The 17,836-nt window shown below is 38.4% G+C and overlaps 1 protein-coding gene across 2 annotated transcripts in view; it reads left to right on the top strand.

The window, feature by feature from the left end:
- Positions 1-17,836, top strand: part of RASEF (RAS and EF-hand domain containing) — a 90,181-nt gene that overhangs the window by 50,479 nt on the left and 21,866 nt on the right. For both annotated transcript variants that reach the window (XM_081519397.1, XM_081519405.1), the window contains exons 5-9: positions 318-395; positions 4,579-4,694; positions 6,992-7,060; positions 10,089-10,173; positions 11,309-11,397. In XM_081519397.1, the coding sequence (XP_081375523.1) occupies positions 318-395; positions 4,579-4,694; positions 6,992-7,060; positions 10,089-10,173; positions 11,309-11,397 (437 nt within the window). The remainder of the gene's footprint in view (positions 1-317; positions 396-4,578; positions 4,695-6,991; positions 7,061-10,088; positions 10,174-11,308; positions 11,398-17,836) is intronic.

Genomic DNA, 17,836 nt, shown 5'->3' with positions numbered 1-17,836 from the left:
ATGGCTGATTCATGTCAATGTATGTCAAAAACTACCACAATATTATAAAGTTATTAGCCTCCAATTAAAATAAATAAATAAATTTTTTAAAAAACAGGATCTGGAAAAAAAAAAAACCGTTTTGAACATGTTAATTATTTAAAGCAAATTTTCAAATTATTATAGATTACATCTAATTTACTGATTTATGTGGTTGTATAATGTTCAAAATTGAAGACATTTAGAATTCCCGTATCTGAATGTGAATATATTCCTAAACTTAGTGGAACCAACTGAAAGTGAGTTTGTAAATGCTCAACTTTTACTTGCTCTTTCAGCTAGAAGAACAATCAAAACACATAAGTCAGAAACAAGATGTGGCTGCATTAAAGAAACAAATTTATGACTTATCAATGGTAAGAATTATCTTTTCATTTTCAGTAATGTATTTCCTGTTAGACTACTGTTTCTTAAATAAAATCATGCTATGATTTCAGTGTTCCAGGAATAAAAACTTAAAGAGAAATTAATACTACAGTTAGAGAGTCTTTGAAATACCTCTGACTAAATGTGTTACATTTTTGGCAGACTTTTCCCTCAGTCTATTACTTATATCTATTGTAAATGCTTTTATTTATTTTTTACTCAGAGCAATGATTATGTGGCCTTTAAACATTTATTAGTTAATCCCTGCATTCATATAACATCAACTCAGATCTGTTTCCCTAGCTTTATAAGATGAAGTCTTATTGCCCTATCCTTCCTCTTGCTGTCCCTTTCCATCTTCTGCTGACTATATCTCTAGTATTTCTGTTGCCAGAACTGATAATATCTATATCTGTTTCATCATCATCATTTTCTTTAGTTTCCAGGTTGACTCAAATACTGAAAGCCAATAATGAACATTTCCTTTATTATGAATCTAAATATTCTCCCCTGCAGAGCCAAGAAGTGAGCATGAATGAGCTAGAATTGCATTTATTTCTCTCCACTTATTATCGCTGTGCCACTCAAAAAGAGAAGGTCCCCCAGCTTTGTGGTTAGGATCCATTTATGCACTAACAGTTCCAGATTTTGCTACCTCTTAGTTGGTTTTGTGCTTGAATCGTGACTTTAAAGAGTTGCTTACTTCTCTTGGATTCTCTTGGTTGGGTTTTTGGTTACTTAAAAAAAGAAACTCTGCCATCTTCATATCCCTGATACCTTGCAACTTCTATCTATTCTTTTCAGTACATACAATTTGTTTTTTCTTCTCCTGAAAATATTGGAGAAGTTTTGGAGTCCAGTTCAGTTCAGTCGCTCAGTCGTGTCCGACTCTCTGTGACCCCATGAATTGCAGCACGCCAGGCCTCTCTGTCCATCACCAACTCCCGGAGTCTACCCAAGCCCATGATCATCGACTCGGTGATGCCATCCAACCATCTCATCCTCTGTCGTCCCCTTCTCCTCCTGCCCCCAATCCTACCCAGCATTAGGGTCTTTTCCAATGAGTCAGCCCTTCGCATGAGGTGGCCAAAGTATTGGAGCTTCAGCTTCAACATCACACCTTCCAATGAACACCCAGGATTGATCTCTTTTAGGATGGATTGATTGGATCTCCTTGCAGTCCAAGGGACTCTCAAGAGTCTTCTCCAACACCACAGTTCAAAAGCATCAATTCTGCGGCGCTCAGCTTTCTTCACCGTCCAACTCTCACATCCATACATGACCACTGGAAAAACCATAGCCTTGACTAGACGGACTTTTGTTGGCAAAGTAATGTCTCTGCTTTTAAACATGCTATCTAGGTTGGCCATAACCTTCCTTCCAAGGAGTAAGCGTCTTTTAATTTCATGGCTGCAGTCACCATCAGCAGTGATTCTGGAGCCCAAAAAAGTAAAGTCTGACACTGTTTCCACTGTTTCCCATCTATTTCCCATGGAGTGATGGGACCAGATGCCATGATCTTAGTTTTCTGAACGTTGAGCTTTAAGCCAACTTTTTCACTCTCCTCCTTCACCTTCATCAAGAGGCTCTTTAGTTCTTCTTCACTTTCTGCCATAAGGGTGGTGTCATCCGCATATCTGAGGTTATTGATATTTCTCCCGGCAATCTTGATTCCAGCTTGTGTTTCTTCCAGCCCAGTATTTCTCATGATGTACTCTGCATATAAGTTAAATAAGCAGGGTGACAATATACAGCCTTGACGCACTCCTTTTCCTATTTGGAACCAGTCTGTTGTTCCATGTCCAGTTCTAACTGTTGCTTCCTGTCCTGCATACAGGTTTCTCAAGAGACAGGTCAGATGGTCTGGTATTCCCATCTCTTTCAGAATTTTCCACAGTTTATTGTGATCCACACAGTCAAAGGCTTTGGCATAGTCAATAAAGCAGAAATAGATGTTTTTCTGGAACTCTCTTGCTTTTTCGATGATCCAGCGGATATTGGCAATTTGATCTCTGGTTCCTCTGCCTTTTCTAAAACCAGCTTGAACATCTGGAAGTTCACGGTTCACGTATTGCTGAAGCCTGGCTTGGAGAATTTTGAGCATTACTTTACTAGCATGTGAGATGAGTGCAATTGTGCGGTAGTTTGAGCATTCTTTGGCATTGCCTTTCTTTGGGATTGGAACGAAAACTGACCTTTTCCAGTCCTGTGGCCACTGCTGAGTTGTCCAAATTTGCTGGCATATTGAGTGCAGCACTTTCACAGCATCACCTTTGAGGATTTGAAATAGCTCAACTGGAATTCCATCACCTCCACTAGCTTTGTTCGTAGTGATGCTTTCTAAGGCCCACTTAACTTCACATTCCAGGATGTCTGGCTCTAGGTGAGTGATCACACCATCGTGATTATCTGGGTCGTGAAGATCTTTTTTGTACAGTTCTTCTGTGTATTCTTGCCACCTCTTCTTAATATCTTCTGCTTCTGTTAGGTCCATACCATTTCTGTCCTTTATCGAGCCTATCTTTGCATGAAATTGTTCCTTTGGTATCTCTAATTTTCTTGAAGAGATCTCTAGTCTTTCCCAATCTGTTGTTTTCCTCTATTTGTTTGCACTGATCGCTAAGAAAGGCTTTCTTATCTCTCCTTGCCAGTCTTTGGAACTCTGCATTCAGATGAGAATATCTTTCCTTTTCTCCTTTGCTTTTCGCTTCTCTTCTCTTCCCAGCTATCTGTAAGGCCTCCTCAGACAGCCATTTTGCTTTTTTGCATTTCTTTTCCATGGGGATTTTCTTGATCCCTGTCTCCTGTACAATGTCACGAACCTCTGTCCATAGTTCATCAGGCACTCTGTCTATCAGATCTAGTCCCTTAAATCTATTTGTCACTTCCACTGTATACTCATAAGGGAGCTGATTTTGGAGTCCAAGAGATTTCAATTCTTATTGGATTAATTGCTTTTTAAACTTGCTAGACAGATAGCAAGTTTCACCTTGGAATTTCTTCACCTTGGAATTTCTGACCGTTTCAGGTAGCCAATGTATGATTCCTGTGCAGCTAGGCAAATAGATATGTTTACCTCAGGGCCTCTCTTCTGAAAGATAGTTTCCTTGGAGCTCGTATGTAAAGCTGGCTGTCAGACATGGAACCCCAGTTACGATACGCATGAGGCATGGATATGTACAAAGAGAAGCCTTAGCTTTCCTTTGGGGAATCATTCAGTTATTATTAAATAACTTGTTGCCTTTGGAATCAGCTCTGGCTTTCTGCTCTTCTTTCCTAGAGTAAGAGCAGGTGTGGGCTTGAGAGGCAGCATGACTTAATATACAATTCTAATCTCTTTTTTCAGCCCTCTTCTCATTCTTGGGGCTTCTGCCTGACCAGTTGTCTCTGCTCTGCTCTACAGCAGAACCTTCAACACCTATCTGGACCTCCTTTTCCCCTTCTTTCTTCCCTCTCTCAGCACATTGCCATCCAGTTTCCTTTTTCCAGCAATGTTTTTAGATCACTTGACTGTTGACTGGCCCCTCTTCCATTCTTTTAACTTCTATTAGTTTATTTCCTTTGGTATTTCATGTTAATAGGGTCTCAAAAGGGAAAGAAAACTAGTTCATGTGCCCAGTCTACCATACTTAACCAGAAACTTCCAGTGATCTTTTTTTTTGTTGTTCTTTCTCTTTTGTTTTTAAGAAAAATATAGAAATTTCCTAACCACGCAGGCTTATTTTTAAGTGTAAAACTTAACAATGTTAGGGGATGGGATTTATTATTAAAAGTAGCCCGTCTGCCTGGTAATAGATACTGTCAGTTCCACAGACTATCAGTAATTCCACAGCTCTCATTAAGTAAAGCAGATGTTTAAATGTTTGGTCTCCATTGTTTTACCAATAACATGTTAAAGTGTCATCATGATAAACTCTTACTGTTGTAGTTTTGCACCAAATGCCCAAGTATTTAAAAAAGAAGAAGAAGAACTTTGAGGATTTAATTTTGACATTTTAATACTTTATTAAAATTTAAAATTACCTTGAATTGATAATTAGTTCTTTGAACACCAAGGTTTGAAGACTGTGGAGGGGTGAGAGTGACATGTGGGAGTTAACACTGTACTTGACTTCACGTCTCCCTGTGGAAGAAACTCTGAGTCTAATGACCTGCACTGTTCCTTTCCTCTAGGAAAATCAGAAAGTTAAGAAAGATCTTTTAGAAGCACAGACAAACATAGCCTTTCTTCAGAGTGAATTAGATTCTTTGAAAAGTGATTATGCTGATCAGAGTCTGAATTCTGAAAGGTATGAAACTTCACATTTTACTTTGTAGTTTGAATAGAATGTTTATTTGGGTAACATCCATGTGAATGAAGCTAGCTATGTAGTAATAAGGGGTTATTTATTAACTTTGCTAATATATTCTTTGCTTTCTAAAGATTTTGTGTTTAGTGTTAGATCTAATGATTTTTGTGTTTTAAATTTTTTAAAAAACAAACTGATTAATTAGTTTAATTACTGACTGCTCAGAACAGTGCAGGGCTTAGAAATGTTTGAATTAAATGGGAGCAGAAGAATATACCTAAAGTATCAAGAGGCAGTGCTAGCTGAGGTGCTTAGAAGGTAGAAATTCCAGCACTGCAACATAAAAAGACTAAACGTCTTAGGCAAGTCATTTTATTTTACTATGCTTTAGTTTTGCAATATGGTATTAATAATATAGGATCTAACACACACATGTACACACAAAGGCATGTAATTATATATAAGGAAGATACACATATTTATATAGGAGTATTATAAATATGAAAATGCATCTATATGCATGAGTATATGCATGTATCCTCTGGTACATGTACACTTGAGAAAAATACCTTGTATTTTGTTTGTTGTTTCACCAACCTTATTCAGAATTAAGATCCTGTAATGGAAAGCTTCCCCAGGTGGCTCAGTGGTAAAAAATCCATCTGCCAATGCAGGAGATCCAAGTTTGGTCCCTGGTTCGGGAAGATCCCCTGTTGTAGGAAATGGCAGTTGTAGGAAATGGCAACCCACTTCAGTATTCTTGCCTGGGAAATTCCATGGATAGAGGAGCCTGGTGAGCTATAGTCTATGAGGTTGCAAAGAATCGGACGTGACTGAGCATGCACACGCACAGTGAAAAGCAGTCATACATTTATTAAGTGCTTACTATATACAGGTCCCTGAGCTAGATAAGGAGTTATGAGTGTGGAGTACATTTTAAAAAAAGAAAAGATGTGGCCTCTGCTCTTTGAGAACTTCAAATTTAGTTGGGAAACTTAAAAGCTAAAAGGTTACGGAGTTAAACAGCATAAGAACTCAACAATGTCAGAAACAATACCACCAGCAGTGTCACACATTGGGTTTATTGCCATGAGACGGTAGACAAAGTGTTCTTTTAGTTCAGAAAGGTGGAGACTTTATTAAAGAAGAGACACTTGAGTTAACTTATCAACAAGTAACACAGGTCCCACTGACAACTGCCTAACACTGTCTTTAGTACTTCATTAGCATTAACTCAGTCACAGTTTCCTATGCAATAGGAACTTTCCTTATCCCCATTTTACAGATGGAAAAAGAGTCTCAGAGACATTCCATGTGTGGCAAAACCCAAAGCAGAGGCAAGGACATAAGGACGGATATGACTGGTTTGGGGAACAGTGGTCAGGCCAGTGGACAGAAAAAGATATTTTGAATGGAAAGGCAAAAGTTTAAAAAAATTAAAAAGTTTTAAAACTAGTTTAAGGCTATAATGTAAGGTCCCAGAATTTTTGGCTAAAGAACTTAAATTCCTAGAGACAATTGGGAAACTCGTAGCCTTATCAAGAGTACAAATGGGCAAGTTAGTTATTATGGACAAAATTTGACAGCCTGAGGGTCTGGGGAAGATAGTGATGGGGTTTGTCTACTGAGAAATGGGGCTGGGGTGGGATAGGGGCTGGAGGGAAGTGGCTGATGTTCTAAATGGACATTTTAAGGAGAAGGCCAGGGCTGCTTCATAATAAAGCAACAGAAGACTTGCTGAGCATGAGTTTATAGTGAACAGAGAAAACCTGGTTCTCTGGATCCCTCTGTGGCTTAGGGTGCGGAGGGGAGGGCCAGCAGGACTGGGAGCACAGAGATGAGAAAGCAGTATTAATATAGCTGGGATTGGGGTTGTGTAAGGCTTGGAATGAGCAGAGAAGAGTCAGAGGTGAGAGAGTGGGTTGGGCTGAATGGGTAATGTGAGCACCTGTGGAGAGCAGGCTTAGTAGAAGGCCAGGGGTTCAGTCCCAGTAAGGGCTGGGACTGGGCAGAGCCAGGGCAGTGGGCTGGGGTGGAGGAGCTGTGGATGCTGCAAGGGGGAATGGAGGAAGCAGAGCCTTGCAGGAGGAAGCAGAGGTGTGGGTATGCTTGTGGCTCACAGGGGAGAAGAGGCTGCTGATGGGCTCAGAGGATCCGAGCAGGAGCATGGAGAGATAGAAACCATGGTCAAGGACACAGGACTTTGGAAGAGGTGGAAAGAAGTCTGGGAGAGTAGGTATAGGTTAGGCAGGACTGAACACCTAATGCTCATTCAAATATAAAATGTAATTTTACAGGGATCTGGAAATAATCCGAGAATACACCGAAGATCGAAATAGTCTTGAGAGGCAAATTGAAATACTCCAGTAAGTTCTCATATTTCTCATCACACTTAATTTAACTTATATTTTGTTGGTAAAACACATGCCACATATAACACGAGTTGCCGTATATCAGAGGCTGGGTTCAGAGATCCACACATGTTCCTTCTTGATGTGGCGACTTTAGCACATCAATTTAGCTTTCTGATGCTGCTAATCCTACATAAACTCCTCCAATCCAGGAACGAGATTATAATTCTCTAAAAGTCCTCTTAAATCAGGTTGGTATGTCCAGCGTATCTTTATAATACATTTATTATACTGTAAAGAACAACAGCCCTGACCTCATCAGCTTTCTGGGCAGCTCGGCACACTGAGAGGTTTCAGGCATCCCGCACAGTGCATGTCACATCACTAGGCATACATGATCATTCTTACGCAGTTTATTGTGCCTGGTTAGCAGTATGTTTTTCTTTTTTTTAAATCTCTTGGAAGTATTACACCTGCTCTGTCTGCTCTGTGACTAAGCTGCAGAATCTATTCTCTGAGGACCTCACTGACAAAACCTCCCTCTTCCCTGACACCCTTGCTCTCTTTTCTCCCAGGCAGTATTTTCTTCTGGTTTTTCTTCCCCCAGATAATGTCAGGTCAGGCTTGATGCTTTTCTCACCATTACAAATGCTTATTAAGCCTCACCTGTGGCACTGATAGAGTTGATATGTTAATTCATCTATTCATTTATTCAGCAGGTTTTCATTTAGCACCTTTTATGGTTTAGGTATGCCAGGAGCTGACACTCAGAGAGGCACTCAGCCTCTCTCCTTATGGGCTAGTCTAGGGGAAGAAGATGGAGCCTGACAGTACTTCTAAATATAACGTGCCAAAGGAGAGAGGGGGGCCAGGGGGCGCCATGTATCTCATAAGGGCATTCTCCTATCCAGGAAGGTCCAGGAGGTGTTTTTGGAGGAAGAAACAATTGAATTGAGTTCTGAAGGATGAATAAACCTGAAGCAGGGAAAGAGTAACTGGTCTGTAAGGCAGAGACTATTTGATTTTAGCGGTTGCTGAGGCTCTGGCTGTTTAAATGGCTTCTGTAAGATATATGGAAAGTTAAGTGCCTGAGTTGGGGTTTGAACCCTGAGTCAATATTGGAGCTTTTTAAAATTAATTTATTTTTTAATTGAAGGATAATTGCTTTACAGAATTTTGTTGTTTTCTGTCTAACTTCAACATGAATCAGCCATAAGGTATACATATGTCCCTTTCCTCTTGAACCTCCCTCCCACCTCCCTCCCCATCCCCACCCCTCTAGGTTGCTACAGAACCCTGTTTGAGTTCCCTGAGACATACAGCAAATTCCCATTAGCTATCTATTTTACATATGGTAATGTAAGTTTCCATGTCACTCTCTCCATACATCTCACTCTCTCCTGCCCTCTCCCCATGTCCATAAGTCTGTTCTCTATGTCTTTCTCCATTGCTACCCTGCAGATAAATTCTCCGGTACCATCTTTCTAGATTCCACATATATGTGTTAGTATATGATATTTAACTTTCTCTTTCTGGCTTACTTCACACTACATAATAGGCTCTAGGTTCATCCACCTCATTAGAACTGATTCAAATGTGCTCTTTTTTATGGCTGAGTAATATTCCATTGTGTATATGTACCAAAACTTCTTTATCTATTTATCTGTCAATGGACATCTAGGGTGCTTCTGTGTTCTAGCCATTGTAACTAGTGCTACAATGAACAATGGGATACATGTGTCTTTTTCAGTTTTGGTTTCCTCAGGGTATATGCCTAGGAGTGGGCTTGCTGGGTCATATGGTGGTTTTATTCCTAGTTTTTTTTAAGAAATCACCATACCGTCTTTCATAGTGGCTCTATCAATTTACATTCCCACCAACAGTGCAAGAGGGTTCCCATTTTTCCACACCCTCTCCAGCATTTATTGTTTGTAGACTTTTTGATGATGGCCATTCTGACCAGTGTGAGGTGACATCTCATTGTAGTTTTGATTTGCATTTCTCTAAAAATGAGCATTATTGAGCATCTTTTCATGTGTTTGTTAGCCATATGTATGTCTTCTTTGGAGAAATGTCTGTTTAGGTCTTTTTCTCACTTTTTGATTGGGTTGTTTGTTTTTCTGGTATTGAGTTGTATGAACTGCTTATATATTTTGGAAATTAATCCTTTGTCAGTTGTTTCCTTTGCTATTATTTTCTCCTATTCTGAGGGTTGTCTTTTCACCTTTTTTATAGTTTCCTTTGCTGTGCAAAAGCTTATAAGTTTAATTAGGTCCCATTTGTTTACTTTTATTTCCATTATTCTAGGAAGTGGGTCATAGAGGATCTTGCTTTCATTTATGTCATCGAGTGTTCTGCCTATGTTTTCCTCTAAGAGTTTTATAGTTTCTGTTCTTACATTTAGGTCTTTAATCCATTTCAAGTTTCTCTTTGTGTATGGTGTTAGGAGGTGTTCTAATTTCATTTTTTTACATGTAGCTATAACATTGGAGCTTTTAACTGATACATAACTGGCAGTACAGCACCAGGCCACAAGTAGGAGGAGCCAGGAGAAAGAAGTGTGACAGAACATAGCATATCTATCCCCCCGCATGGAGGGGAGAGAGAGTAGGTGGGGCGGGCTGGCTTCAGGCCTTTAGGGAACAGAAAGGCCTGCAACAACCTGTCTTAACAGTGGAGCTCCCGAAGGAGAAGCAGTTTCCACAGCATGACTGACTCACTCCTAAAATGCCTGGAGACAGGGGCGAGAGGCTGGAAAAAAAATAATAAAATAAAATACCTGGAGACAGGGGCGGGAGGCTGGAAAAAAAATAATAAAATAAGATGCCTGGAGACCTTTAAAGAGAGTTGACACATTGTTAAGTTGTACTTCTAGTAATGAATTAACGATCTCAGTTTAGAAGATTTGAAGGGAAGTGGTAGAAAGTTACCAGAGGTAATAGGTCCCATGTTCTGAACATCACAGCCTGAAAAGAAAGTGGTGACATTGACCCCACTAATACTTTCCTTATCTACTTATTTGCTATATGTATTTACTCTTTAGAACAGCTAACAGGAAACTGCATGACAGTAACGATGGCCTAAGAAGTGCCCTTGAAAACAGCTACAGCAAGTTCAACAGATCCTTGGTATGCAAGAGAATTTTATAACACACTTTCTTCTTTCTTGTGGTAGAGTATTTTGGTTAAAAAATCGTGTATTTTCTTAGAACTTATAAGAATGAGAAAACAATTTCATATAATAAAAGGAGGCAACATTTTCCCAAATTAAAAAATACATCACTCCTCTGCATAAATAAATGTGTAGATGTTTGCCAACTCTTTGTTCAGTGTTCCAGAAAACCAGACAAAGATGTAAAAGGTGTGGCCTGGGTCCTGGAAAAGTTTATAGTATGGTAAGGACTTAAAGGGGCTTCCCAGGTAGTGCTAGTGTAAATAAAGAACCCTCCACCAATGCAGGAGACATAAGAGACATGGGTTCGATCACTGGGTCAGGAAGATCCCCTGGAGGAGAAAATGGCAACCCACTCCAGTATTCTTGCCTAGAGAATCCCATGGACAGAGAAGCCTAGCAGGCTACAGTCCATGGGGCTGCAAAGAGTCGGACACGACTGAAGCAACTTTGCACGCATGCAGGGAGTTAAGATGTGCACAGATACCACTAACATAAAAAGTGAGATGTCTCATGGAGGAGCAAATAACTATTTCCCTGTTGAGAGAAGAAGGAGAGTGCTTCTGGCCGAGGAGTTTATTTAGACTCTTTGGTTGTTCTTTGTGGTTATGAGATCACCAGAGTGGAGACCTTGGGCTTTTAAACCCTCCTACAGAAACAGGCTAAGGCCCATTTAGAATTTTGAGGACCTTTTCCAAACCAGAAAGCCTCTTCTCTGACTTTTGGGGGCCAGCTTCAAGGTTGGGGTTCCAGTGCCACAGCTTTGGGTGTGGATGAGTCAGTCACTAAGTCAAATGATGATTTGAGAAGAGACTAATCCAAAGCTGGTACTTCAGGGTCCTGGCAAATCTGGGAGCCAGGATGCCCCTTGCGGGCTTATATGGCAGGGTTTGGACTTCAGACATGATGAAGAGAGAGAGTCCTTGGGCATTTGTTGCACTTTTTCCCTTGGTATCTGTGCTTACATTTTCTCATGTAGGATACCAAACTCTCAATTACATTAGTAAATTAGTGTGCTACAGGTTTTTAAAATGTATATAAAATGTTTAAATAGAATGACAAAATATTACTTCTGTATTTTTTGTATTACAGCGCATAAATAATATCTCACCAGGGAATACAATTTCTAGAAGCAGTCCTAAATTTAATCTTCATTCTCCTCAACCTCTGGGCTATGACAGGTATGTTAACACCTTTTTAACTTTTTGTTTGAATTCTGGATCAAAGTTAAAAGGAAAGTACATTTCCTTAGAGGTGAGTTAAAAGAATATATTTGGAGCACTAATTTTTATTGTCTACTATCTGTAAATTTCCAAAACATGAAACATGTAAAGATTAAAGTGTTTTAAAATGTTTCAGAGAGGGCAAAGTGATTTCTTTAAGATGTTATCATGACTTGGTTTTAGGTATGCTCACTCTTACTTCATCCCTATTGTCTTGTTTCTTAGAAGTGCCCTTTGTAAGAGGTGTTTCAGGGAAGCCAGCGGAACTACCATATGTGATGTTGTGGTGTATGATGTTAAGACTCTTGGAACAATCTGTAAATGTTTAGCAGCTCAGTACATATTATGCAAGCTATGTTCAAGGAAAGGGAAACTTTCAAAACAAATAGAAATGTAGAGAGTAGATGTTTATGAGTTAATGTACTAAAAGATTCACAGACGCTTTCCAGAAGTGAGAATTTAGCTCTATTTTTAATCAAATGAAGTGAAATATTGGCCTTGCTATAACTTGAGATCTAGCAATGAAAACTGAAAGATTACATTTGTGTACACATGTGTGTATATATACAGTAAATCCCCTATATACAAATGAGTTCCATTCTAAGAGCGCATTCACAAGTCCAGTTTGTTCATAAGTCTGACAAAGTTTGCCTAAGTACCCAACTAATACAACCTGCTCTATGATACTGTATTGTAATAGGTTTGTAATATTTTCACACAAATAATACATAAAAAGCAAACTCAAAAAATAAAGCAAACATTTTTAATCTTACAGTCCAGTACCTTGGAAAGTACAGTAGTAAGTACAGCATCTGGCATACAGGGGCTGGCAGTGAGTGAACAGGCAAGAAGAGTTACTGACTGGAGATAGGAGAGGAGGTGGGAGATGGTAGAGCTGAAGGATTGTCCACAATAGGAGATGGAGGGCAATTTCACTCATGCCTGACATTGATGAAATGCATGTTCACATCTTTGAAAGTTCACAACTTGAAGGTTCATATGTAGGAGATTTACCATATGTGTCCAGTGTTGCTACTTAGAAGGCTCATTTTGTAGTGTATCAAAGTTTGATGGTAGAAGTGAGTGCATAAACTGTAGATCTCTGGCCCTCCATTTTTTTTTTTTTTTTTATAAATTTATTTATTTTAGTTGGGGGCTAATTACTTTACAATATTGTAATAGTTTTTGCCATACATTGACATGAATCAGCCATGGGTTTACATGTGTTCCCCTTCCCGGACCCCCCACCCACCTCCCTCCCCATCCCATCCTTCTGGATCATCCCATTGCCCCGGCCCTGAGCCCTTGTCACATGCATCGAACATGGAATGGTGCTCTGTTTCACATATGACAATACACATGTCTCAATGCCATTCTCCCAGAACGTCCCACCCTCACCTTCTCCCTCAGAGTCCATAAAATTGTTCCATGCATCTGTGTCTCTTATTCTGTCTCGCATATAGGGTTATCGTTACCATCTTTCAAATTCCATATATATGCATTAGTATACTGTATTGTTGTTTTTCTTTCTGGCTTACTTCACTCTGTATAATGGGCTCCAGTTTCATCCATCTCAGTAGAACCGATTCAAATGTATTTTTTTTAATGGCTGAGTAATATTCCATTGTGTATATGTACCACAGCTTCCTTATCCATTCGTCTGCTGATGGACATCTAGGTTGCTTCCATGTCCTGGCTATTGTAAACAGTGCTGCGATGAACATTGGGGTACACGCGTCTCTTTCAATTCTGGTTTCCTCGGTGTATATGCCCAGCAGTGGGATTGCTGGGTCATATGGCAGTTCTATTCCCAGTTTTTTAAGGAATCTCCACACTGTTCTCCATAGTGGCTGTACTAGTTTGCATTCCCACCAACAGTGTAAGAGGGTTCCCTTTTCTCCACACCCTCTCCAGCATTTATTGCTTGTAGACTTTTGGATAGCAGCCATTCTGACTGGTGTGAAATGATACCTCATTGTGGTTTTGATTTGCATTTCTCTAATAATGAGTGATGTTGAGCATCTTTTCATGTGTTTGTTAGCCATCTGTATGTCTTCTTTGGAGAAATGTCTGTTTAGTTCTTTGGCCCATTTTTTGATCGGGTCGTTTATTTTTCAGGAATACAGCTGCAGAAGTTGCTTGTATATTTTTGAGATTAATTGTTTGTCTGTTGCTTCATTTGCTATTATTTTCTCCCATTCTGAAGGCTGTCTTTTCACCTTGTTTACAGTTTCCTTTGTTGTGCAAAAGCTTTTAATTTTAATTAGGTCCCATTTGTTTATTTTTGCTTTTATTTCCAATATTCTGGGAGGTGGGTCATGGAGGATCCTGCTGTGATTTATGTCGGAGAGTGTTTTGCCTATGTTTTCCTCTAGGAGTTTTATTGTTTCTGGTCTTACGTTTAGATCTTTAATCCATTTTGAGTTTATTTTTGTGTACGGTGTTAGGAAGTGTTCTAGTTTCATTCTTTTACAAGTGGTTGACCAGTTTTCCCAGCACCACTTGTTAAAGAGATTGTCTTTTCTCCATTGTATATTCTTGCCTCCTTTGTCGAAGATAAGGTGTCCATATGTGCGTGGGTTTATCTCTGGGCTTTCTATTTTGTTCCATTGATCTATATTTCTATCTTTGTGCCAATACCATACTGTCTTGATGACTGTGGCTTTGTAGTAGAGCCTGAAGTCAGGCAGGTTGATTCCTCCAGTTCCATTCTTCTTCCTCAAGATTGCTTTGGCTATTCGAGGTTTCTTATATTTCCATACAAATTGTGAGATGATTTGTTCTAGTTCTGTGAAAAATACCATTGGTAGCTTGATAGGGATTGCATTGAATCTGTAGATTGCTTTGGGTAGAATACTCATTTTCACTATATTAATTCTTCCAATCCATGAACACGGTATATTTCTCCATCTGTTTGTGTCCTCTTTGATTTCTTTCATCAGTGTTTTATAGTTTTCTATATATAAGTCTTTTGTTTCTTTAGGTAGATATATTCCTAAGTATTTTATTCTTTTTGATGCAGTGGTGAATGGTATTGTTTCCTTAATTTCTCTTTCTGTTTTCTCAATATTGGAGTATAGGAATGCAAGGGATTTCTGTGTGTTAATTTTATATCCTGCAACTTTACTATATTCATTGATCAACTCTAGTAATTTTCGAGTAGAGTCTTTAGGGTTTTCTATGTAGAGGATCATGTCATCTGCAAACAGTGAGAGTTTTACTTCTTCTTTTCCTATCTGTATTCCTTTTATTTCTTTTTCAGCTCTGATTGCTGTGGCCAAAACTTCCAAAACTATGTTGAATAGTAGTGGTGAAAGTGGGCATCCTTGCCTTGTTCCTGACTTTAGGGGAAATGCTTTCAATTTTTCACCATTGAGGATAATGTTTGCTGTGGGTTTGTCATATATAGCTTTTATTATGTTGAGATATGTTCCTTCTATTCCTGCTTTCTGGAGGGTTTTAATCATAAATGGATGCTGAATTTTGTCAAAGGCTTTTTCTGCATCTATTGAGATAACCATATGGTTTTTTTCTTTCAATTTGTTAATGTGGTGTATTACATTGATTGATTTGCGGATGTTAAAAAAACCTTGCATTCCTGGGATAAAGCCCACTTGGTCATGATGTATGATCTTTTTAATATGATGTTGGATTCTGTTTGCTAGAATTTTATTAAGGATTTTTGCATCTATGTTCATCAGTGATATTGGCCTGTAGTTTTCCTTTTTTGTGACATCTTTGTCTGGTTTTGGAATTAGGGTGATGGTGGCCTCATAGAATGAGTTTGGAAGTTTACCATCTTCTGCAATTTTCTGGAAGAGTTTGAGTAGGATAGGTGTTAGCTCTTCTCTAAATTTTTGGTAGAATTCCGCTGTGAAGCCGTCTGGTCCTGGGCTTTTGTTTGCTGGAAGATTTCTGATTACAGTTTCGATTTCCGTGCTTGTGATGGGTCTGTTAAGATCTTCTATTTCTTCCTGGTTCAGTTTTGGAAAGTTATACTTTTCTAAGAATTTGTCCATTTCTTCCAAGTTGTCCATTTTATTGGCATATAGCTGTTGGTAGTAGTCTCTTATGATCCTTTGTATTTCTGTGGAGTCTGTTGTGATCTCTCCATTTTCATTTCTAATTTTGTTGATCTGATTCTTCTCCCTTTGTTTCTTGATGAGTCTGGCTAATGGCTTATCAATTTTGTTTATCTTCTCGAAAAACCAGCTTTTAGTTTTGTTGATTTTTGCTATGGTCTCTTTTGTTTCTTTTGCATTTATTTCTGCCCTAATGGCCCTCCATTTTTGATGCCACTTTCATATTTTATGTTCCTTCCCTTTTCATTTGAGAACTTTTAGGCTAAAGAATAATGCACTTAATATCTTGGCAACAGCAAATGGCCAGATAGCTTTTCCAGAAGGTCTATTTTCAAAGGTTATTGGTGATCACTTTTAATAAAATTTTATCCAAATATCAGAATTTTTTCACTGATTTGTGAAACAAAAAATTTTAATGATATCTCTAGGTATCTGGCTTTTCTGTTTTTGAGAAGTAGATATTACTTTTTAAAATATATGGGTGTGATGCTATTTTTCTTTACTAATGCTTAAGGTCAATTCTAAGCAAATAAGGGAAAAGCTATATTACTAAAAATTATTTCAGAAATTTCACCATGATTCATTTTTGAAAATAGTGGACACCATGAATAAGGCTGGCAGTACTAAACAAAGAGCTCCTTAGCAATATGACTAAGGGACAAAGTCATCACATCCCATTGCCTCAAAGTGACAGGAATGTAGCACTTCTGTGCTCATAACCTTAAACAGTCACTAGAGGGCCATCATGATCCAGACTGATGTTCCTTTTGGGGGGAATTACAGTTTGATATAGGAAGTTAATATTTTATTTTCTTTTTGATGCTAATGTAAAACTTATTAGTCATCAGATCACAAAAGAAAAGAACAAAAGAAGAAGAAAAGGAAAAAAGACCTACAAAACAAGACCAAAATAATTTTTTAAATGACAATAAGATTGTTTTTGTTTGTTTGTTTAGTTACTAAGTCATGTCCCAGCTCTTTTGCAACCCCATGGTCTGTAGCCTGTCAGGCTCCATCATCTATGGGATTTCTGAGGCAAGAATACTGGAATGGCTTGCCATTTCCTTCTCCAGGGGATCTTCCTGACCCAGGAATCGAACCCATGTCTCCTGCTTGGCAGGAAGATTCTTCACATTGATAATTACTTTAACACATTATTGACCAGAGACATATTTATATGTTTTTTGTTACCCAAACATTACTGACAAGAGACATTTCGACATTCACTTACATAACAAATCCCCAGCCACAGACGTTAGTTTCTGCTAAAATCACCCCGTCAATAATGTGGTAATGTAAATGGACTAAAGACTTCAACCAAAAGACATAGAGTGACTGAATGGATATAAAAACAAGACCCATATATGTGAAGCCTACGCGAGACTCACTTCAGATCTAGAGACACACACAGATTGAATGTGAAGGGATGGGAAAAGGATTTCCATACCTATGAAAATCCAAAGAAAGCTGGAATGGCAGTACTTGTATCAGACAAAATAGACTTTAAAATAAAGACTGTTATAAGATGAAAAAGGTTACTACATAATGATCAAGGGATGAATCCAAGAAGATATAACAATTGTAAATATATCTAAACCCAACATAGAAGCACCTAAATATATAAGCAAATATAAATGGACAAAAAAGGAAAAATCAACAGTAACACAATAGTAGTGGGGGACTTTAACTTGCATCAATGGACAGATCATTCAGACAGAAAATCAATAAGGAAACATAGGCCTTAAATGACACACTAGACCAATGGACTTAATTGATACAGAGAGAACAGTCCATCCAAAAGTAACAGAATACACATTCTTTCAAGTGTACATGGCACATTTGCCAAGATAGATTACATGATAGGCCACAAAAACAAGCCTCAGTAATTAAGAAAACTGAAATCATATCAAGTATCTTTCCAACCACAACACAATGAGATGAAATCAACTATAAGAAAAAACTGTAAAGAAACACAAACACATGAGAGACTAAGCAATATGCTATGAAAGAACCAATGGGTCACTGAGAAAGTCAAAGAGGAAATAAAAAAAAAATACCTAGAGGTAAATGAAAACTAAAAAATAATGATCCAAACCTATGGAACACAGCAAAAGCAATTCTAAGAGGAAAGTTTATGCAATACAAGCTTACCTCAGAAAATAAAAATCACAAATAAACAACCTACCCTTACACCTAAAGCCATGAGAAAGAATAGACAAAACCCAAAGTTAGTAGAAGGAAAGAAATCATAAAGATCAGAGCAGAAATAAATGAAATAAAAACTAAAAGATATGGAAAAGATCAGTGATACTAAA

This window comes from Giraffa tippelskirchi, chromosome 1 (genome assembly GCF_054371585.1).
Source record: "Giraffa tippelskirchi isolate mGirTip1 chromosome 1, T2T-mGirTip1v1.2.pri, whole genome shotgun sequence".
NCBI classification, from domain to species: domain Eukaryota; kingdom Metazoa; phylum Chordata; class Mammalia; order Artiodactyla; family Giraffidae; genus Giraffa; species Giraffa tippelskirchi.
Note: the sequence above shows the minus strand (reverse complement) of the source record. Positions and strands in the feature narration are given on the sequence as shown.